The 23,775-nt window shown below is 46.9% G+C and overlaps 1 protein-coding gene across 1 annotated transcript; it reads left to right on the plus strand.

Moving 5' to 3' along the window:
* The first annotated feature begins 2,543 nt into the window (after positions 1–2,543).
* On the plus strand, positions 2,544–17,558 carry LOC125947104 (uncharacterized). Its single transcript, XM_049671452.1, has 3 exons — positions 2,544–2,678; positions 6,298–6,414; positions 17,382–17,558. The coding sequence occupies exons 1-3, from the start codon at positions 2,544–2,546 to the stop codon at positions 17,523–17,525; spliced, it is 396 nt and encodes a 131-aa protein (XP_049527409.1). The 3' UTR covers positions 17,526–17,558.
* The last annotated feature ends 6,217 nt before the right edge of the window (positions 17,559–23,775 follow it).

Genomic DNA, 23,775 nt, shown 5'->3' on the forward strand with positions numbered 1-23,775 from the left:
GAAAAAAAGTTTTGAAGTCCACAATCAATATCACCAGTAGGCACCGCACCGCGTACGTGCCGCCGCTCGCCTCGTCGTCCGCTCGTTGTCGGCTGCGCGTCGCCGTCTGCCGACCAGCAGACAGCGGCTATTATATGGGGTGATCAGTTTTTTGATTTATGAAATTTTTAAAAATCGCCTGTAGCAGATATCGTAATTCTAGTCCTTGAGCTGCATTGTTCAGAGGCGGACAATTCTTGCACGAGAAATCGAAACGCATATCGAACTAATTACCGAACAACTAATAATTACCTTCCTAATGAATTTCTTTATGGCACATATTGCAATTCACGAATTGCAGCCACAGAGTTTGAAAGACGCATCCACTTGAAATTCAATTTCTACGATGACACCAATTTTGAGATGTTATTTCCTAAAGTGTGGGAGGAAATAGGTGGGCGTTGCGGTTACTTTACTTTGGTGCTTCAATGCACAGGTTAGCATTTTGTTAAATAAATCGAAGTTCCGCGCAAAAGTCGAAGCATCGATTGCCATAGCAAATTAGTGGACAGCTATAGGAAGTTAGGAAATTTGCAGGCGCAAGTTGGAATCAGCTAGCGCAAAACAGGAGTAATTGGAGATCGCAGGGAGTCTCATCGTCCTGCAGTGGACATAAATATAGGCTGATGATAACGATGATGATGATAGGACGTAAGGATAGTAGTTTTATCGGCCGTGTAAACTTGTAAACATAGGCATACTAAGTAAATTAACAAGCATGGAGTCACGCGATGCACAAGCAGACATGAACATCTTCTCACTCGAGGACTGTGGAAACTCACTGTCTAAACGTTGGGGTGTGACAGCGCGGTAGCAGCAGCGAGCGAATTGACCTTCGTGCCGCCAGGAGTAGAAGGGCTCCTGCCTTCTACGTGGGGAGTAGGGAAGGTGTTTGTGTGGGGGGGGGGGGGGGGGGGGGGGGGGACGTTCTACTTCGGGCGGCTTGTATCTTGAAAGAGATCTGCGAGGTGAACCGAGTCCGCCCTGCGCTGTTTTTTCGCATCTTAGTTCACGTTGATGAGAGTGCCAGCACGAAGGTCAATTCGCTCGCGGCTGCTGCCGCGCTGCCACACCCCATCGTTACGACAATGAGTTTCCGCAGTCATCGAGTGAGAGCTGTTCATGTCTGCTTGTGCAAGATGCAGACATGAAGGTGATTCATGTCAATGCCTTGACAACCATGTTCTCAACGCACGCATGCACATCAATCAGCGCCAAAGTGGGGTACTTTTCGCGTATATTTGCGGGCTTCTTTCACGCTTGGAAAAGCTTATGTACACGTATTGGGCAACATAAAGCGGTATCGGGGGTTCTTCACGTTGCTCTACAATTTTCTCAATGACACTTTTCACCTGCCTCATCTGCGTCCGTCCGTCCGACCAACCGACCGTGTGACACGATGCATACATTTTTACATGAGGTCCTAGTGGAGATTTATATCAGAAGGCCTGACGACTATTTATGAGTACTGAGATTTATGATTATGACTATATATAATGAGTACTGAAGAGGTATAAGAGTAATTAAGGTTAATAAAATACCAATAAGATAAATTACGATAAATTTAGCTAAGCGTTGCAACGAATAATTCAGGGTAATTAATAGTAAGTCTGTATAAAATTACTTCATGTTGAATTATTAAACTAATCTAAAGTAACTAAGGATACATCAATTGAGCCTAATTAATAATAATTAAGGGCACATGAGACTAGTTCGACGTAATTATATAAGCTCAGTTATTTAATCACTTATCAAACGTCAACATCACACCTTTAATTAGGCCTAATTAAGCAATTATTCAGGCGTCGTCGTTGAACTAATGATTATGACTAACAATTAAAGAAAAAATTAAGCCATTTCTACGCTTGTGAAATCTGATGAGGCAGATGTCACAAGATAATCACAAGATAATCCGATTGTTAAAAATTGATTGATTGATTGATTGATTGATTGATTGATTGATTGATTGATTGATTGATTGATTGATTGATTGGCTTTGACATCCCAAAGTAACACTGGGGCTATATCTGTATGCCCTTGTGGAGAGCAGACAAGCGTTTTTTTATATTTTTTGTTTACGTATCCATCTAAATAAGGCCCCTTTGGCCCGGGGTCGAACCTGGAACTTCATACTCAGCGGCAAAACGCCACAGCCACTGCACCACCGCAGCGGCTAACATGCAGTGTCGACCTTTAGTTGCTTTCTTCTAGTAATCCATCTACTCCCGCTATAAACACAGAAAGCACAGTTTTCGCATAGTGCTTCAGTCCCAACTCATTTCGTGTTTCTGTTCAACGTCCCGTTCATAAGCTTTAGAAATAATAATAATAATAATAATTATAAGCAACGACCTGTTAGCGCCGAAGTTGCCGCTATACCACCCCTAACGCGCCTACTAATCAGTTCGTATTGTTCTTTTTTTTTCCTCACTCTGCTTTCGCTCTCCCACATTTTTCTGCGCAAGGCGTCGCTGGGCGGTGACGTACAGAGGTTTATGACACTAATGACGGACAATGACCGGGTCCACGTTCTGTTCTCGTTCGCCATGTATGCTCGCATGTACCGCATGCCGCAGAGCTGGAGTGACACCGGCGCTCGGGAGGTGGCTCGAAATGGCATCGTTTTGGAATACCGGATGGTGAGTGGGAAAGGAAAATGGATAGTAGCTAGGTCACCAAATAATATGCAAGGTGCTCCTTAAAATATACGAAATTTCTAAAGTAGTGTTGGCCGTGGCAGATCGCACAATTCTAGCCCTCGAACTGGGTTGCCCGAAGATGCGTACAACGTGCTGCTGCTTGCGCGATAAACTAAAACAGATTATTGAAATATTGATAAAATTAGCGCCTACACAATTTGATACCGCGCTATCTGCACGCTGCGCATCTCTAGGCAAGCGCTAGCATTTCAACGTGACCTTTGTTGGCTCGCTCATTCGCGCGAAGGTGAAACGAAACCACGGAAACGCGCCTCCAGTGGGCGAAGATGTCCCAAACGGCTGTTTCGCGCCCTGCTAACTTAGATGCAGGGCGCTAACTCGCAAAGTGCGTCAAACAACGCAAGAACGGCGCAAAGGATTATAACAGAACGGACGACACCGGGCACTGGCGTTCAACTAAAAATTACCGCGGGGGACGAAATATACATTGTTCTACGTAACGTGAGCCAAACCTTAAAAGTATGCGAATGTCATGTAGCTGCACAGAACCAAGCTAATGTTTCTTGACATCACTTGGAGGAAATCAGATTATTTCTTTAATTCCGCCTAATTACATAACTAGTCGTAAATAATTATTAAACTGCTCAAATAATACTATTGGATAAGTGTGAGTGACAAAATTGTAGAGCAACATGAAAAACTCCCGATACAGTTTTCTATACAAGCAATATTGCCGCGTGACTGGCCACTCGAGGCACTTTTCGTGTATACTTGCGGGCTTCTTTCGCGCTTGGAAAACCTTATGTACACGTATTAGCCAACATAAAGTGGTATCGGGGTTTTCACGTTGCTCTACATTTTCTCACTGACCGTTTTCACCTAATTATATATTTGAGAACTTTAATAATTAATGACTAATTATGTAATTAGGCGGAATGCAAAATATAATCTGAGTATCTCCAAGTGACGGCAAACAACATTACCTTGGTTCTGTCTAACTACGTGGAATTTGCATATTTTTAATGTTTGGCTCAAGTTACGTGAATGCCCTTTATAGGGAGAAAATAGAAAGTCGCAGTTTTGCCCGAAAGGCGAAGCATCGATTGCGATAGCAAATTAGTAGACAGCTATACGAAGTAAGGGTAGTAGTTTTATCGGCCGTATAATGTTGTAAATATTCGCTTACTAACTAAATAAACAAGCACGGTGTCACGCGCGCACAGGTAACCATGAAAACATCTCGCTCGATGACCGCGGAAACTCGTGGAAACGCTGGAGTGAGAAAGCGAGCAAATTCACCTTCGCACTAGCTCTCGCTTCCACACGAACTAAGCGTCACCCGCCCTGGTTGCTCAGTGGCTATGGTGTCGGGCTGCTGAGCAAGAGGTCGCGGGATCGAATCCCGGCCACGGCGGCCGCATTTCGATGGGGGCGAAATGCGAAAACACCCGTGTACTTAGATTTAGGTGCACGGTAAAGAACCCCAGGTGGTCCAAATTTCCAGAGTCCCCCTAATACGGCGTGCCTCATAATCAGATCGTGGTTTTGCCACGTAAAACCCCATATTTTAATTTTGGAACTAAACGTCGAAAGCACAGTACATACGAAGCTACCGGCACTCGGCACAGGCACTTTATCCCTATCGCAGATCGCTTTGAAGATGAGGCGCCCGCAGGCGCACACTTCAGCCACATCACAGATCACTTCCAAGATACGGCGCCCGCGCGGCAGCTCCGTGAGCAGCAGCCACAACAGCAAAACGCATCCCCCTCGCACCCCCACCGTCTCGTCCTCCCCGTGCCTCACGCGCGAACGAAGACCGCGCGCTTCCGGCCGCCTTCCTCTCTCGCGTGCGCGAGATTAACTTCCGGTAGCCGGCTCACCCTCGCACGCTTTCACTCGCAGACACAGCGTACGGCGCACGGCGACGATTTTATCGCCGTTGGACTTTACACGGAACCTCACGGCGACGGCAACAATGCGCTTGGAGTGTCCATATAATTGCTAACGCAATAATAAACGCAAACATACACACAAGGACGCACGCACGCACGCATGCACATCAATCAAAACGTTGCATTATACCATGTAGTTACTAAAATTAAATTATGGGGTTTCACATACCAAAACCACCATCTGATTATGTGGCACGCCGTAGTGGGGGACTCCGGAAATTTTGACCATCTGATGTTCTTTAACGTGCACCTAAATCTAAGTACACCGGTGTTTTCGCATTTCGCACCCATCGAAATGCAGCCGCCTTGGCCGGGATTCGATCCCGCAACCTCGTGCTCAGCAGCCCAACACCATAGGCACTGAGCAACCATGGCGGGTACCATGTAATTGTTCTGATAAAAATTTGTTATTGTAGTTACCCTGTGTAATAATGCTTATCGCATCTATGCCGACGGCCGCCGTCGTCGAGTAGGTTATAGTAGTCTAAAGGCAGTGCCTTCTTTAATGCACATCTTCAAATTTTCTTGTCTAAATTATTTCCTTACAAACCTGGTATAACGCTAAGGGCAACACGCTGCTGTTATGTCGCACATCTTACAGCATATCTACGTCGTACAATGTGATTTACACCGTACAAAACAAAATTGGCTGAGGTTTAACTCTACTACGCCTAGTTAACAGAAGCGAAAGGTGTGTTTCGCTTGGTTTTGGAAAGACTATGCCCACAGTGTTTCATTAGTGCACGCTTCCGCGCTTGGTAAGCTGCTCTATTACGTGCTAATCTGGCCTCCCTTTGGCCCAGTGTTTCAGCAGCCAACTTTGCCTTTGCTTGAGATTTCGCAACCTGCCGTCTAGTTATATCTACTGGTTGATTGGATTCAGTCTGTCGCTTGCGCTGAAGTGCACGCGCATGCAGCCCAGCCGGCGCGCACTCAATGGCGAGACTGAGCGACCAAGTGCCGGCGAAGCAGCCGTTAAACCCTTGCCTATAGTCACGTGGTACCGCATCGGCGAAGCTCCAAGCGAGCGCAGCTGCGACGCCTCTCCACAGCGTATCACGTGGCGTGACGTCACACCTGCCTCACTTTCGCTCTGGCGGCTCTAGGTCATTGCGACGCGATGAATAACCTTGCGAGACATGACGCAATAAAGCTTTCGCTTTATAAAAAAACAGCGCCAACTACCCGATGCGCAAAGAAAGGAACCAATCGGACGACCGTTTTCGCATTTCGCCCTCATCAAAATGTGGCTGCTTCCGTGGCCCGGAACCAACTTGCGACCTCGAGCTTAGCAGCGCAAAAGCCACAGCCGTTGTGCTACATGTGGCGGGTCTTGGGGTAGCAGTACCACCGCGAAATGTTTTCAGGCACTTCCTTTTGGCCATGGAGCACGAATTACATTCCAGGCAGTTCTGGACAAGCACGAGCTCTGATCTCGTCGACATGGACCGCACAAGGGCGCATCTTCTTCACTACTAATGATGCACCTGGTTTAACGCTAAGATCAATTCGGGGGGAAAATCAAGACTATCGCATTTTTTACAGTTGTACACGTTTCAGGCTTCTAAAATGTTTCATTCTTTTCATAGATGAACTAAGCAATGTTGGCATTATTTTTTTACCGTCTTACTTGCTCTTGCCAGGTATGCAAATACAGCAACATAGCTAGGGACACCTTGGACATTGGCTCCTCGTACGTGGCCAACCTGACCACCAAGTTTCTGGCCATTTTCGACACCACCCAGAACGTAAGAGCCAAGGTGAGAGAAACAATTGTGTGGCTCGCATTCCCATTGAATTTACAACTGAGGGCCATTTTACAGCAAGCATTGCACTCGTTGGAAAATCGGCTGACGAGCGAAGACGTGATCAGTATTTCCGGCCTCCTTTTCTTTCCGGCAATAGAGATATTTAGCCTAGTCTTTCATACACAGCCGGCAACGCTACGGAGACTATAAAGAGTTTTAACACTGCAGGCATTCACCACCAAAAAATAATGCCGAATGATTCACTGAAGAACGCGTTCGTTCGCTCGTATATGCGTTTATTCGTCGTGTAATTCTGCGCTAGATTAAGAGGAAGCTTTTAGCTTGGGGGCTCCAATCCAAATACATCCAAACTGAGAAATCGTTTTTCTCGCCAACCACTGTGCCGAATTTGATGAGGTATGTTGCGTATACAGGGTGTTTCAAGTAACTTGAGTCAAACATTAAAAATATGCAAATGCCACGTAGTTGGACAGAACCAAGGTAATGTTGTTTGCCGTCGCTTGGTGATACTCAGATTATATTTCGCATTCCGCCTAATTACATAAGGGGTTCTAATTAATAAACTTTTCAAATATTATAATTAGATGAAAAGTGCCAATGAGCTGTATCGGAAGTGTTTCATGTTGCAGAGCAACATGAAACACTTCCGATACAGCTTTATGTTGCCGAATACGTGTACATAAAAGTTTTTCCAAGCGTGAAAGAAGCCCGCAAATACAAAGTGCTTCGAGCAACCTGTCACGCGGCAGTATTGCGTGTAATGGCGAGGTTCTTTCACACTCAGAAAAAAAAAAACCTTTATGTAGCACGTATTGAACAACAGAAAGCTTTATCCCGAGTTTTTCATGTTGCTCTACAATTTTCTCATTGACACGTTTCATATAATTATAGTATTTGAAAAGTTGAATAAATAAGTAAGACTGAATATGTAATTATCCGGAATGCAAAAAATAATCGGAGTATCTTCAAGCGACGGCAAACAACATTACCTCGGTTCTCTCCAGCTATATGCGGCACTTGCATATATTTAAAGTTTTGCTCAAGTTACATGAAACATCTGGTAAAAGAAAAAAAAGCATAAATTTAATAGCTTTCGAGAGCGTTCTTTTATTTAGGACATTACTATTTTATTGAAATCATTGCAAACTGCAACACTTCAAGAACGAAACCATCAAGCTTACAACTCTCACTGAACAATCGAAGAACGATATCCTATTTCTGTAAACTGCGCGAGTAATGCGAACAAAACTGGTGTATCTTACAACGCTCTGCTCACTGTGAATAACATGTGAGTAGGACTTTTCAAATCCCTTGTAAATATCGTCACAAATTCTCGTGAGCTTTAAATGAACTTATCTTTTACTTATCCTTCTTCCGGAGACTTCATTTCACCAGCACCACCTAGATACCACAAGGCCTGTTCACTCCAATCCATGACGACATGCTACCAGGCCCGAAGTGTCCATTGCCAAGCCTTACGTGACGAAAGCGGTGACGTCGAAATAAGCGCTGCTTACTCGGGAGCATCTAAATTAGATTCAATGGCAATCGGGCCAGGTAACATGACGTCATGAATCGGAGTGAACTGGCCTTGTGGCGTTGATTTCACCCGCCAACAGCTTAAGGTTGCCGCAATGCGCAGGACTGGCCTGCCTGATTTGGAACTTACTCGAATGTTATCTTTCATTCTATCTGTTCTGTACGTTCTCACCGAACTTTGTGTAATCAGGTTGTGTCCGCAATACGAATTGCGTAGTACTTTCTAGGAGGCACGCGGGCACAAGCGATTACGCCGAAATTTTCATTAAATTGTCGTGTTGGCGCGCAGCGCGATCGAGAACAAGGTGCCTACGTCAGCCCATGCCACGCAAGACTAGTTTATTCAAACGTGCACTCGCATATAAGGTCAAAGGTGGCGCCATCTATTGATGGATTGTTAGACGCACACGAACTAAGGGCCCCTAGTGTCACCCTTCGACACATCTGTTCCTCCCTAAGTATACACATATCTGCACCAAATATTTACAAAACATGTCAGTGGTCATATTCATGCTAGCGTACGCTGACATATTGTAGCGGCTTACTGGAGACAAGAGCGGAGAGCTGTATTTATTTGAGACAATTAAAACAAGCGCTCAGTTCCGGCTTCTTCTTCTCTAGCACCTCGCTCGCACACTCGAGGTCGTCGTCAGCGTGGTTGGGCGCAGACAGCGTCGCGGCATTTGCCCCCCTCCATAAGCAGCATCATCCTGACGCTCGGCGGATAGCACCCGGTGTCCAGCAAACGAGAGAGAGTCCATTTTATTAGGAAAAATAAGGTTGCATGCGCACCACGTGCACAGTCTCAGGCGGGTCCTGACGGCGTCTGGAGCAGGATGGGCTGTCAGGAATGACTTCATAGTTGACGTCGCTAAGGCTTCGTAGAACCTTGTATGGTCCGAAGTATCGGCGTAGCAGTTTCTCCGCGAGGCCTCGGCGGCGTACTGGAGTCCAAATCCAGACTCTTTGGCCGGGATGGTAGACGACGAATTGACGTTGTTGATTGTAACGTCGGGAAGCACACTCTTACTGGCTAGTTATGCGAACGCGCGCCAGCTGTCTCGCTTCTTCGGCGCGTTCTGTAAAACCTGCGGCCTCAGTCTTGGAATCGCTGGAATTATGAGGCAGCATAGCAGCCAGCATTGTAGTCACTTCTCGACCGTGGAGGAAACTGAATAGGCGTCCTTTTGTTTCTTGTCGAGCCGTATTATAAGCAAACGTTATGTAGGGTAATATTAGGTCTCAGTTTTTGTGTTGCACATCGACATACATGCACAGCATGTCTGCGAGAGTCTTGTTGGGGCGCTCCGTAAGTCCATTGCTTTGCGGGTGATAGGCTGTCGTCCTTCTGTGTGCCGTGCCACTGAGCGTGAGTATACAGTTCGCAAACGTTCAGCCGTGAACGCGGTTCCCCTGTCAGTTACGATGACCGCTGGAGCACCGTGCTTCAAGACGACGTTTTCGATGAAGAATTCTGCAGCCTCGACTGCTGTGCTGGCCTTGGTTTCCGCATATCTCGTGAGGTAATTTGTCACAACTCTGATCCACTTATTTTCGGCAGCAGATATTGGGAATGTGCCCAAAAGGTCCGTCCCAATTTGTGCAAACGGCGTTTCCGGCACTGGAACGGGATCTAATAGTCCAGCAGGTTTCGTAGGTGGCACTTTTCGTCGCTGACAGTCAAGGCACGTTCGAACGTAGTGCACCTGGGCTGCGAGCCGTGGCAAGTAGTACTTCTGTTTGATCCGTGCTAATGTTCTTGTGTAGCCTAGGTGGCCTGAGGTAGCTTCATCGTGACAGGCCTGCAAGATTTCATTGCAGATAGTTTTAGGGACGACTAGTAGATATCTCTTCCCTGTTGATGAGAAGTTCCTCCTAAAAAGAATACTGTTGCGTATGCAGAATGACGATAGGTCCCTTCAGAACGCTCCAGGCTTCTTTGTGGTGCGGCCTTCTAAGAAATCTATTAGTGAAAGGAGCTCCTTGTCTTCTTGCTGTTGTTGAGAGATGGTGGCCGCATCAACAACTCCTAAAAAGCCTGCGGATTTGTCATCACCTCCACCTGGCGGAGGGGAGGTGAAATGGCCGGCCGTATATGTACGGGCGGAACTTGGTAACTGCCCATACCACAGCCAAGCATTCCTTCTCTGTGGTGGAGTAGTTCGACTCGGAACGTGACAGTGTTCTACTCGCGTAAGTGATGACTCGCTCAGCGCCGTCTTGCCGCTGAACAAGGACGGCGCCTAGACCCACGTTGCTGGCATCGGTGTGGATCATTGTCGGTGCATCCACGTCAAAGTGGACAAGAACAGGCCGAGTTTCTAGACAGTGCTGCAACTCGTTAAATGCCACCTCCTGCTCCTCGCCCCCCCCCCCCCCCCCCCCCAAACGTGACATCTTCTCTTGTTAGGCAGGTGAGCGGTGAGGCGATGCGTGCAAAAGCCGCAATAAATCGCCGGTAATGTGCGCAGAAGCCCAGGAAGTGTCTGACGGCCTTCTTGTCCGTAGGCCTTGAAAACTTTGTGACGGCTGCGATTTTCTCAGGATCAGGTCTGACACCTGTGTGACTTACAACATGGCCCAAAAACTGTAGTTCTTCATAGCCCAAGTGGCACTTTTCTGTTATTAAAGTAAGCCCAGCGGACCGTGTGACTTGAAGAACTGACCGTAGCCGTCTGAGATGTTCATCAAATGTGGCAGATTAAACAATCCCATCGTCTAGGTACACTAAGCAAGTCTTCCACTTAAGGTCTGAGAGATAAGTATCCGTTAGCCTTTTGAACGTGGCTGGGGCGGAGTACGAACCAAAAGGAACTTTGAATTCATAGAGCTCATCAGGCGTCACAAAAGCAGTCTTTTCGCGATCCCGCTCATCGACCGCTATTTGCCAGTATCCACTTTTTAGGTCCATCGATGAGAAGCAACGCGCATGCCGTAGCCTGTCGAGGGAATAGTCGATGCGTGGTAAGGGATACACACCTTTTTTCGTAACCCGATTGAGCTTGCAATAATCGATACAAAACCGCAGGGGCTACCATCCCTCTTCTTAACGAGTACCACGGGCGATGCCCAAGGGCTTTTGGACGGTTCGATGGCATCATCTTCTAGCACTTTCTTGACTTGCTGCTGTATTGCTTCATGCTCTTTCTCAGCCACGCGATACGGATGTTGTCGGATGGGTATTGCTGTTTACTCCGTAATGATGCGGTGTTTCGTCAGTGGTGTTTGACGCACTCGGGACGTTGTGGAGAAGCAGTCTTTAATATGTTAAAGCAGTTCCCTGAGACTTTGTTTATGTTGCGGTGCTAAACCTGGGTCAACGTCGACGACGGGTGTATGTGGCATCGTATCGGTGTTTGATTCCTCTTTTACAGCAACGCAGTGTTGAACGTGATCAATTTCGTCAAAGTATGCCACAGCGGTGCCTTTACTGATGTGCCGGCGTTCATTAGTAAAATTTGTCAGTAGTACCTCTGTGCGACCACCGATTAGGCTGACGATACCCCAAGCGATGGCAACACCTTGATGGAACAGAAGTGCAGTTAATTGTTCGGCTAAAACATCCTTGTTAAACTGTCCTCCGCTACTGACGGAGACAAGGCTGCATGATAGTGGCGGTATGCAGACGCCGTCGTCGGCGACACGTAACGATGTACGTTGGCGCTCTTCATCGTGGCTCGTCTCTATACTAGTTGATAAGTTTATCTCGCCGTCCCGTATGTTAACCACAGCGCCGTACTGAGCATGGCTAAGGCTTTCGATGGTCTTTCGACCATTTAGGTCTCCTAGGCGTTGCTAAAGGGACTCCTGAGGACTCATGACTTTAATGTCATGACATGCGTATCATGTAGGCTATGAAAAAGCCGCCTACGTCTTGATGCTCTCTTGGTCGTTTAGTTAACTTGGTAGGCTCCACGCACACTGCTTCGCATAACATCGATTCCCACAGGGCGTGGGATCTGCCGGTTTTTTTCCTCTTAATGACAATTAGAATATCGGTTATCCCTATTTGCACTATCGAACCATATTTAATGACGCGCGACAACTTGCCAGAACAACCTGTCACCGTTTACGCAGCAAATCTAGCTCCTTCGGATACAGCGCTATCGCAGGCTTGCTAATGCACAAAGCGCTGTCTCCTCAACTTGCCGCAGGTGGGGAACGATTCCACGTCTTCACATTACGCGTGCGATGCTCTTACCGATTTAGCCTACCGCGGCGGCGTTTTCCCATCCAATTTCTGGGGTATCTGTTTTACAACTAGAACTAACCCTTGGAGTATTAGCCAGCACCACCACTTTCATCATTTCTGCCGCAGGAATCACGAGTGCGTGATCTTTTTGGGTGAAGGCAACTGGTCAATGAACCCACACATGCTACCTGAAGGCATCAATGTTGCCGGATTCGAGACCCTCGTTATGTAATGAACGGAAAGAAAGAGAACCGTAGAGTCCGATTTTGATTAATCATGTAAGAAGCCAACAAACAATGGCACCAAGGACAACATAAGGGATATTATTTTTGCTAAGTGAATTAAGAAATTATAAATTAATAGAAAATAAATGGATGAAAAAGCTGGCAGATCCCACACCCTGTGGGCATCGATGCTAAGCGACGCAGTGTGCGGGGAGCCTACCAAGTTAACGAAACGACCATGAGAGCACCAAGACGTAGGTGGCTCTTTCATGACCTGCATGACACGCATGTCATGAGTCCTCAGGAGTCCCTTTAGCTACATCTAAGAGACCTTAAGGCGAAAAGCCTCAGTCTTGCTCATGACTATGACTTCGACAGCCATCCTTTAGTGTTTCCTTGACTTATTACCCTCGTCCGAACCCATTTCAGTGGTTTTTGAGTGTTAACCTTTTTGCTGAGTCATTGTCATTTTTGCTCAGTCATGATCATCAGTATGACTTCTACCAGCATCCTTTAGTGTTTCCTTCACTTAGTACCCACGTCAGAACGCATTTCAGTGGCTTTTGGGTGTTAATCTTTTTTCACTGAGTCATTGTCATTTATGCTGAGTCATGCTCATGACTATGATTTCTACCATCATCTTTTACTTTTTCCTTCATTTTGTGCCCACGTCCGAACCCAATGCAGTGGTTTTTGAGTGTTAATCTTTTTTCGCTGAGTCATTGTCATTTTTGCTGAATCATGCTTATGACTATGACATTTACTGGCATCCTTCAGTGTTTCCTTCACTTAGTACGCACGTCCGAACCCATTTAGGTGGTTTTTAGTGTTAATCTTTTTCGCTGGGTCATTGTCATGACCTACATGACACGCATGTCATGAATTTATGTAATGACCTATCACTTATGCTAGTCATGCGCTCCTGTCATACTATGCCAATTTTGGTAACTACCAAGTTAGCGAAACGACCATGAGAGCAGCAAGACCTAGGCGGCTCTTTCATGACCTACATGACACGCATGTCATGTCATGACATTCACGTCATGACATATCATTCATGTTCGTCATATACTCTTGTCTTAGTATGCTAATTTTGCTACATACCACGTTAAACAAACAACCATGAGAGCACAAAGACGTAGGCGGCTAAATAGATAGGCCCCTCAAAACCATGGCGGCGGATGTGGAACATCCTTTCTCGAATCCGGCAACATTGATGCCTTCAGGTAGCATATGTGGGTTTATTGACCAGTTTAGTCAGATCCTTTGGTACTTAGAATAAAAAAGTTGTCGCAGTTTCACCTGAAAGGCGAAGCATCAATTGCGATAGCAAATTTGTAGAGAGCTATACGGAGTAATGATATTAGCTTTATCAGCTGTATAAACTTGGACATGCAGCAGCACCGGCAACGCGCAGAACTGTTGTCGACGCCGTCGGCGTTTTGCCGGCGTTCGCTCAAAATGCTTGCGGCGTTGGTGACTGTTGCCGGAGCCTCTGATATAAATAGGAACTTGGTGCCGCAGCTAAACGTCGCCTCCCTTCCCTCCCCCTTCCCCCCTCCCCCACGGCCTCTCGCGCATCGGAAGAAGGCGCGTTTGCTCTACATATATGCTGATTGTAAAGGAGGAAAGAGACGCCTACTTCTGCAGCCCTTAATGATGATGATGAAAAACTTTATTGAATAAAAAAAAAAAAAGGGAGCGGGTACGGTGGGTCCCTAGTCCAGGACTCCAGTGGCCGTTGCCGTACGCTCAGCCTGGTCTAAGAGACCCTTCTGGGTCTCCAAGTCCTTAAAGGAAGCACGGCGCAGAACGCGCGTTTGTTCTCCGCCGTGCGTTCACTCCCCGTGAAAGAGCGCGTCCCTCGCGCCCTTTCACTCGCACATACAGCGTTCGGCGGCACGCGGCCACGATTTCATCTCCATTGACGTCATACGGAACCTCACGGCGACGGCGACGGCGACGGCAGAAATCTGCTTTTGAGTGTCTATATAATTGCTATCGCAATAAAATATTGCAGATTCCCCTTACTGTAGGAATCAAACGTATGCGAAGCAATGTGCCGGTAGCTGGCTATGGCATGGACCCTGCGGCGGCAGCGTCTTGATAGTTTTTTTATTGCGATAGCAATTATATGGACACTCAAAAGCAGATTTCTGCCGTCAGCGTCGCCGTCGCCGTCGCCGTGAGGTTCCGTATGACGTCATTTGGAGATGAAATCGTCGCCGAGCGGTGGTGGTAAGTGGTTCTTGAGGGAAAGGGAAAGGTTGGCGCTATCTTCTGCAGCCCTTGAGGGAGCACGGCTCAGCGCCAAACGCCGAGCGCCGCCGAACGCTGTATGTGCGAGTGAAAGGGCGCGAGGGGCGCGTCTTTCACGGGGAGTGAACGCACGGCGGAGAACAAACGCGCTTTCTGCGCCGTGCTCGCTTAAGGGCTGCAGAAGTAGGCGTCTCTTTTCTCCTTTATAATCACCATATATGTAGAGCAAACGCGCCTTCTTCCGACGCGCGAGAGGCCGTGGGGGAGGGGGAGGGAAGGGAGGCAACGTTTAGCTGCGGCACCAAGTGCCTATTTATATCAGAGGCTCCGGCAACAGTCACCAACGCCGCACGCATTTTGAGCGAACGCGGGCAAAACGCCGATGGCGTCGACAACAGTTCTGCGTGTTGCCGATGCTGCTGCATGTCCAAGTTTATACAGCTGATAAAGCTAATATCATTACTCCGTATAGCTCTCTACAAGTTTGCTATCGCAATTGATGCTTCGCCTTTCAGGTGAAACTGCGACAACTTTTTTTTTTACTTGGACATTCTGAGGATCGGAAAGAACATGCGCTTGCCTAGCTGCTCGTTCAGTGCATTACATATACAGTAGTACGCCATACTCAAGCTTCTGAACCAAACCTCTGAGGAACACTTTGTCCCATTAGATGCATTCCTCGTAGAAGGTGTGGTCGTGCAAGAGCTTTTTTGCGACAGTCGGGTGCGGGTTGGGTTGCACGGAGTTGGGGAGTGGGAAACAACCACCGCCCGGTGTTTCGCAGCCGACATACCTGAATCTTCTTACGCACGCGAGAATCAAAGGCGATAGTCGGATGACAGAGCTCGAACGATGACGATGCCGCAACCGCGCCGGCAACGAGAACATGAGCCCAACAGCTCAAGTTGGTATGCACCACCAAGCTTGCCGACGTAGGAGGCCACATAGACAAACTTAAAACGCCCGAAGTTCCCAAATAATAATTCGCATTAAAGAAAGTGCAGACTTTCTCTGGATTATTTCAAGTTTGTTAACATTAAGTTTAGTATACTGGTCCCATGCAGTGCAAGCATATTCTACTTATGGCCGGATAGAAATTGGCTATCTCAGTAGCTCAACACTTGGAGAATTTCCAAGTTTGTCGCAGAAATTCTAGTTTGCGTAAAAGCAGGAGAATATACGTCAATGTGCAGGTTCCAAGCAAAGTTGTCAGAGCATGTTACGCCAAGGTACTCATAACTGTGACCTTACTTTAGCGGTATTAACGCCATTTTGTACACGTTCTAACTTTTGGAGAAAAACGCTATTTTATGCATTGAAGCACAAAGTTAACTGGAACGCCCATGCATTTCGTCAGACACTTTGAAAATTAATATCTCGAAACAGGTTCAGTCCAGAGAATTCGTCGTAAGTGAATACGCCTTGCGAACTCAGCTGCTACAATTCGTAGATTAAAAAATGTGCCGTAAAATAATGAAAAAGTTAATCAGCGTAATTATGTTAATTATTCAATTAAGCGTTTTAACTTCTCGTGAAAGTAATGGCCACCTCATTAAGTAGTTTAGATTAAGAATTATAATTGTGCTATACCGACGTTGGAGTGGCCCGGTACGTGCTGACGCGCGTTCCTAAGGTCCTTAATAAAGTTTTACCATACCATACCATCTACCACAGGCAAGTTTTGAAAATTTGGTGCAGCTAAAATGAAACACACTGTATCGTTTTCCGCATGACCGTGATAGCTAATAAACTATGTCAACTGCGCAGTTGACATCCTTAGCCACAAGCCCAATGCCACAGGCATTTGGAAAACATTTGAACTGCTTAGTTCTTCTTTACTTTAGCACTCACTGCCGACAATTTATTCGCCGAAGAGAAAATGACGTCTGCTCCATAGCCCTTGGCAACATTCTTTACGTTATGTGGAAGCTTGTGCGCGTATGGAATAAGCGCGCATTTCGGTGTGCTCTTGTTTTCGTGGTCCCTCGACACGTGTTGGTTCGACTTTGTTGATTTTGTCATTCTTCCAGAGGCTCTGGAGATAATGTGATCCGGGTACCCTGCCTGTCTTAGCCTGTCTACCTGCTCGTCAAAACTAACTCGTGGTCCGTCTACGCACGTTTTATTGCGATAGCAATTATATGGACACTCAAAAGCAGATTTCTGCCGTCGGCGTCGCCGTCGCCGTCGCCGTCGCCGTGAGGTTCCGTATGACGTCATTTGGAGATGAAATCGTCGCCGCGCGCCGAACGCTGTATGTGCGAGTGAAAGGGCGCGAGGGGCGCGTCTTTCACGGGGAGTGAACGCACGGCGGAGAACAAACGCGCGTTCTGCGCCGTGCTCGCTTAAGGGCTGCAGAATTAGGCGTCTCGTTTCTCCTTTACAATCACCATATATGTAGAGCAAACGCGCCTTCTTCAGACGCGCGAGAGGCCGTGGGGGAGGGGGAAGGAAGGGACGCGACGTTTAGCTGCGGCACCAAGTGCCTATTTATATGAGAGGCTCCAGCAACAGTCACCAACGCCGCACGCATTTAGAGCTAACGCGGGCAAAACGCCGATGGCGTCGACAACAGTTCTGCGTGTTGTTGCTACCAAAGCCGCTCACCTTACTTCGTATGAGATTGCTGTGTTGCTATCGCAATCATTGCTTCGCCCTTAGGGCGAAACTGTGACATTTTTTTTTGTAGCAGCGTTTTACGCCAGTCACACTTTATTCGCCATCATATTCGATACTTCCCGCAGATCTCCGTTCGCAAGGCAACCAGCTTTCCAAGCAGTTCCGGTGGCATAATGGCGTATAGAGTGGAGATGGACGACTACGCCAACAGCTGCGGTGAAGGAGTGTTTCCTCGACTCAAAGCCATCAAAAGCGAGCTGCAAGCGTAACGGGGCACTTCTGCTCCCGAACCAAGGTGGCAGCTCCAAGATGTCGGTCACCAATCGAGCTCGCTTCTTTGCTGGCAACCCACGCCTGAACTCTCTTACCGCCGCCATGCAACCAAACGGAACATTTCGGTTTGGCTGCTTGCTTGTTTTTTTTTATTTTATTACACACACACACACACACATATATATATATATATATATATATATATATATAGAATTGTTTTTTTATGGTACCTGCATCACTGTATCTACAAGGTCTTTGCTGAAAGTGCACAATGCATAGTTTTCGAATTGCGAGAATTTGAAACAAAAAGTTTCGACAAAACCCAGAAGTGTGCGCAACATAAGGAAAAAAGCATGACTCAACAGCAATTGACGTCGAAGAAAGACAAGGTCTTCCTGGGTGCATTAGTGCGCCCTGTGATTCGTACTAACAAAGAACCCTTTAGCTAGCTTCACTTCACTTGCTTTCTTTTTATAGTGTACTACCTTCTGTGTGCGCGTGCATGGTTGGAAGGGGGGGGGGGGGGGCATTTGGCTTATCATTGCAAGAGCCATCTTTGTTCTCCAGGATTCAGTTGCACACGTATTCTTAGAGCGTTTAAGACGTGAATACAAGGGCATTTTTTCAGACCCGTTGCACAAGGCCATAAGGTAATCTTTGTATAAGCACTGCTTCTATTGTTTTGTAGAAAATCAAGAGCAAAGCTGAACAATATGATGCCTCGTTTGCATGCACGAAACCTTTAAACATGCTTTAATCAGACCTGTGCGCAGCGATGTATTGCTGCGTGCTATACCCCCGCACAGCGAATGGTGGATGTGTATTCTTGTTCTGCAAATACCAGTTCATTTAGGGTTGGTCCTGTCTGAATTTACGCCGGTGAAAAAGTATGTTTCACAACGCTTGTAACCAACTGGTCCTCCTATCTTGCTTGACTTCCAATGTCATTTGAAGAACATTTGAAGGAAGAGGCTCCTTGACATCATTCTGAGCATCACCATCATTCTTTTCCTTGTTTTGTAAATAACGAAGGGCATTACCTAAACAAAATGATGCCTTATTAGCGTGCCCGAAGGCTGTGAACATGTTTAATTTATAGGGTTGTCCAGTGACATGGTTCTTGCTTGTTGCCCGCGAAGCGTTGTTGGGTATCGATGGGCAGCAAATGTCAGTTGAGGTTCGGCGTGAGTTATATCTAAATTTACGCCAGAAGAGCCAGTACCTGAACACTTACAACCAACTTGCCTGCGAATGTCAATGTCAATGCGAGAGCATTTGAAGGAAGACACGCGTTGGCACAACATCCTGAGCATCACCATCATCATCATTATCATGAACGTGGTCTTTATAGAGGAACGTTGTCAATGTCGTTGCTACCATAGAGCTTCCTGCAATAATTACTAGAGGGAGCTCTGGCCCTGCGATTTTTCAAGTACGACGGGATTGGTGGTTAAAACATGACTATGCCTGACATGCGTGCTTGCGGTTTCAGGTGCTATTGTAGCTGGGTGTATTATCCTTTATTTGCAGTCATTTAACCGAATTTGGGAGAAATTGTTCAGGATTAAATGCAGGAGGTGGAATAAGACTAAACACGCATGCATATGATCGGCGCAAGTTGCGCTCTAAAGCAATATTTTTTTGGAAAATAACAAATTTGCTAAATTTTAGTGCCGTTCGAAGCCAAAATGAATACTTTCGGGCGCATCCATGTACGAATTAATGCCCATAGTCGCTGGCACCACAGTTCTCTCTGCTAATTTTTGCGGGAATCTTCATGGCAACAACGACACACGCAATGTGTATTCGCATGAAACAGCATTGTGGCGCCAACTCCGGTGCCCGGGCTATATAGCATCGCATACATGCCACCAAATTCGGGTTCTCTTCTGATTATTTACAGACGCATACTGTAAACAAAGTAGGAAAATTAGTAGAAAAATGGAGCCTAAAATATTATTAGAGATACTTAAAACGAGAACTGATGATGACGTCCAAACACTGCCTATCACTATAGAAAAAGTGACATTAAATATTTAATCACAATTCATAGCTCAAAAGCACACAATTCTTAGGAGCTTTTGGAAAATCTTGAAGCATGGTATGCATGTTCGAGCCACATATTCCGGTTCTCAATAGTTTATGGGAAATAGGAGCAATATTGGCGGAGTGTCAACGTGTAGCTGTGCTTATTGTGTGTTTCGCGTGTGGATAAATGGCGTATTTCCAAGCTTATCGTTGACTAAACTGCGTGAATAAAGGCGTTGGTCTGCGCTTAAGAGTGTCTGAACGTTAAGCGGTAACGAGGCGATATGATTACACAGTGGTCAGTGGTTTCACCCACTGGTGGAGACCCACCAATTTGTAAGATGGGTAAAAGGCTACCCGCAGCCAGTCGTCCGACTCCTTATGCTTAAGAGTGGTTTCGTGCAGACTCCTAGATTCTGTTTTCAAGAGCTAAAACAAAGCAATGGAATGGTCTTAACGCCTTGCCACCAATGTGCGTAGGGGCTAACAACGCCGTGACTTGTGTGAAAAAAAAAATTCCGACTCGCTGTCCCCAAGAGACTGGACGTGCCACATCCACATTGGCTAGCAAATAAATAAATAATCAGTAGCCCCTCCCCTGTCGAGTAAATGGAGGTAAGCAAAGCTTGTCGTGTGTTTCTTCGGTGTTCCTTGGAACGAATTGCACTGTTGTGCTCGAACCAAAACCGGTCACACGCACTGCAGCTGGCTCCGAAGTTCCGGTTGAGAAACTCGCGTTGAAACCTGGCCGTCGCACCAGGGAAGTTGGTGCCAGCGTTGCCGAGGCGCGCATCATCCTATTCGGGTTCCTGGAGGGAAAGATGATGCTTACGTCTGGCCTCAACAACGCGCTCCCACAACTCGGGATCATCGGCTCTTCGCTGGCGTTTGGCCTCAACATCGTGCTCCTGCACTCAGGGTCAGCGGCTCTTCGCTAACGTTTAGCCTGGCCTTCGGAAGCCCTCACGCTAGAACCGGCACGTCGACGACGACCCCTTTTCCGAGCGCGTTCGCGCCGCCGTTGCTCAAACGCAGCCTGCTTCGTGGCGGAACGCACCATGCGCGGGCTTCCCATCCGGGCGCCGAAACTGATCTGAGACGATGAAATCCCAGGCGGAGCGCGTGCCAACGCCCTTTCCTTCCCTTTCGCTCCCCACGAGACACCAAAAAAAAACCCGATTGGTCGCGCGCGCCGCGTGACGTGGCGGCGGCGCCGCTTTCCCCGCACTGCTTTTTTTCTTACTTCATTTCTTTCCTTCTTTCTTTCTTTGTTTCTTCTACCTGGCTCATACCCGCATATGCAATGACTGTATACGCCACACATGAGTTTTTGCGTGACTACAACGCCACCGAAACTTGTGAGCTAATACAAGCTTCACTTGTATAGTACCGGGACCAGAAGAAGCATCGCTCGCAACAGTCTTTCCTGTCATCTTGCTTCGCTATGTTCCGTTTCCCACTACGTCATAACAGGGACGCGCCAACTGGCCAAGTGACAAGTAGCTAAAGAAAGCTATGATGGGAAATATCGGGCGCTCGCTTATGAATACTTGCGCTCGCAGTTGTTTCTTTAGGTGTCTACGTAGATTGCTTTCCGATGCTGGCCAGGAATGGAACACACCCGAGAATGGAAAGTGGGCTGCGAGGTGGGCGCATCGTTTCAAGGGCGCCACTAAGAGCTACCATGAACTATACAATTTGGGCAACAAAGTAGTGCCTATTTCCCAAGAATCAACTCGCATTTGGGCCCCTAAACAGAGGAGGGCATGGGTCGCAGAAGTCGGTTTCCCGAGGCTAGCTGCCTGGTTGTCATGCTCCAACCTAGTTTTCTTTTTTTTTGTGTGTGTTCCTTCATGCTTTCGAAGGCTCTCTGTCTGACGTCATGTTCTGTCTCAATTATTTAGGGCAAAGCATTTCTTTGCCTATTCCGAGCCAAGTTCTCAGCGAGGTCACGCGTAAGGACGCACCACTTTCGTCTCCGAGAAATGCGGGCCGATCCCGGATATAGTGTAGCTTAGAGAGGTGGATATGCATAAAGTGCGAATTAAGGCGGTGATAGGCCGGTACTGGGCATAAAGCTAATTAGGGCAGCAGTTGATGCACGTGAGTGCAGAACGGAACTCGAACATGCCGTCATCATCATTTCGTTTCCACCATGACGTAAAAAGGTTCCGAGTATGTAATCGATAACATTAGCCATGCTCTTGGCTACATTCGCCGGCATTTCTCCCTTGCGCGCACCGATATTAAACTGCTCATTTAAAACACTCGTACGATTCAAAATTCTGTATGCGCCATCCAAATGGGACCCACATATCAACAGACTCATTCTTAACCTCGAAACCATTCTAAATCGCGCGGCTCGCGCTTCGTCATATATGATTATTTTCGCACTACTAGTGTTAGTTAAATAAAAGAATCTTAAACTGTCTAACCATTCTCTGCGCCGCAAAAGCTGACGTCTTTGTCCTTTTCATAAAATTTATCACTTTACCCCAGCCTAAGTGATTCTCTTTTTTTCTTTTTTTTTTGGCTCGGCCGTACGTGTAATTTCGCAGTGAACATCAGTTCTAAGTCGACGTGCCCAACAGGCGCACCAACATGAAATTTAATTTCGTCGTTTCAAAAACTAGCACTGACTGACACCACCTTCAAGCCTACATCGCCTCCATAACCGATGTTAGTTCAAGACTGCTGTTTCTGATATTTTTATGTAATCTTGTTTCGTTTGTTAGCAACCGGTATTATGTGCACTACAGTGTACTCTGAAGCAGTCAAATACTGAACTCTGCATGTAATGACGACTTTTTCTATGCGCTACAACGGCAGGCGTACCAAACAAATACAATGAAATCAATGACGTCATGCTAACGCTCTGGTACTGGAGTGTTGGCATGAAATCTGAAAAAAAATGACAATGGCCTACCTTTACCGGTAATAAACATCTTACTTCGAAATTAGAGATTATATAGAGTTTTGTGGAAACCTCTATTAGTCTTAACTGATTTAGGCGTTCTTCTTGGGTGTCTATTTAACCAATAAGTGAGCTTCATACAGGTAATTGACCAATAAATTTCCTCTGCTTACGTACTACATGCATCCTGCGGTTAAAGTACCCTTTCCCACGCCAGATTACAAGTTCGGTTATACACTGAAAGCTCTACAATGCCGTCTGAGGAGCGTTTTACGCAATTAATTTTTAAATCAATTCATTATTGAAGAAGATAGAAAAAACTAGCTCTCCCGTTACCATACTGCCAGGTGGCAAGAGTCGCTGCCACTTTCTCCCTGTGCCTCGACTATAGCGTCTGCAAGCTGTGTTCCTTCTCTGCCTTCTCCCATACCGGAGCCAAGTTCACACTGCACGGGCTAATCTTGTACGCATACAGAAATACCCAGTAATGTGGATGGAAGGATAGCTGTCGCGATAGCTCAATTGCTAAAGAGCCGCAAGGTTTGGGTTCGGCGCAGCTGACTTCGGCAACGTATAATTTCCCTCCACTTTCATTTTCCCCAACCTTATTATTTCAACATATCAATGTGAAAGAACATGATTTTCGTCATCCGCTGTTTCTTCGTGCCACTTTTGAAGAGTATCGTACATCTTTTTTGAACTGCAGTGGACATGCGTCATATCTTTAGTAGAAGTAGAAAAAGACCAACAACGGCTCCCGTTCCACTCTCGAAAGCAAGCAATCAACGGCTCCCGTGATGAGACCCGAGCACCACAGGATGTCCGCGACGCCAGTGAGTACGAGGGCGGCGTGTGTACACGCCCAATAGCAAGGAGTAGAGCCTAGAGTCCATTAATTATATGTATAACCTCTCGGGCACGCTTCTTGACAAAAACTCAAGATTGGAGCATCGGGACAGGCGTGGTCACCTAATCGTAGTAAATCCGGGCGCCTGTTAAGCAAGATTCTTCATCCTCACGGCTTCCCCCGCTGTCTAGCATGAACCGTATGCGCGGAAACGCTAGAAACATTGAATTGCAATTTTTATCCGGCGCGAGGTCATTATGCACTTTTGGTGGGTCGACTGTACTGATATCAACGCTTTGTACGCTCCCGAGCCAAAGTTTAAATACCACTGCATCAGACTCGCCGCGGTCGACCAGTGGCTACGGCCTTCTGCTGCTGAACACAAGGTCGAAGGTTCAATAACAGGCCGCGGCTGCTGCATTTCGCTGGGGGCAAAATGCAAAAACGCTCGCGTACA

The sequence above is a fragment of the Dermacentor silvarum genome, chromosome 7 (assembly GCF_013339745.2).
Source record: "Dermacentor silvarum isolate Dsil-2018 chromosome 7, BIME_Dsil_1.4, whole genome shotgun sequence".
NCBI classification, from domain to species: domain Eukaryota; kingdom Metazoa; phylum Arthropoda; class Arachnida; order Ixodida; family Ixodidae; genus Dermacentor; species Dermacentor silvarum.

Coding starts and splice junctions, on each gene's coding strand:
- LOC125947104 (XM_049671452.1), top strand. CDS start 2,544: ATGACGGACAATGACCGGGTCCACGTTCTGTTCTCGTTCGCCATGTAT. Junction 2,679..6,297: donor TCGTTTTGGAATACCGGATG/GTGAGTGGGAAA, acceptor TGCTCTTGCCAG/GTATGCAAATACAGCAACAT. Junction 6,415..17,381: donor CCCAGAACGTAAGAGCCAAG/GTGAGAGAAACA, acceptor TACTTCCCGCAG/ATCTCCGTTCGCAAGGCAAC.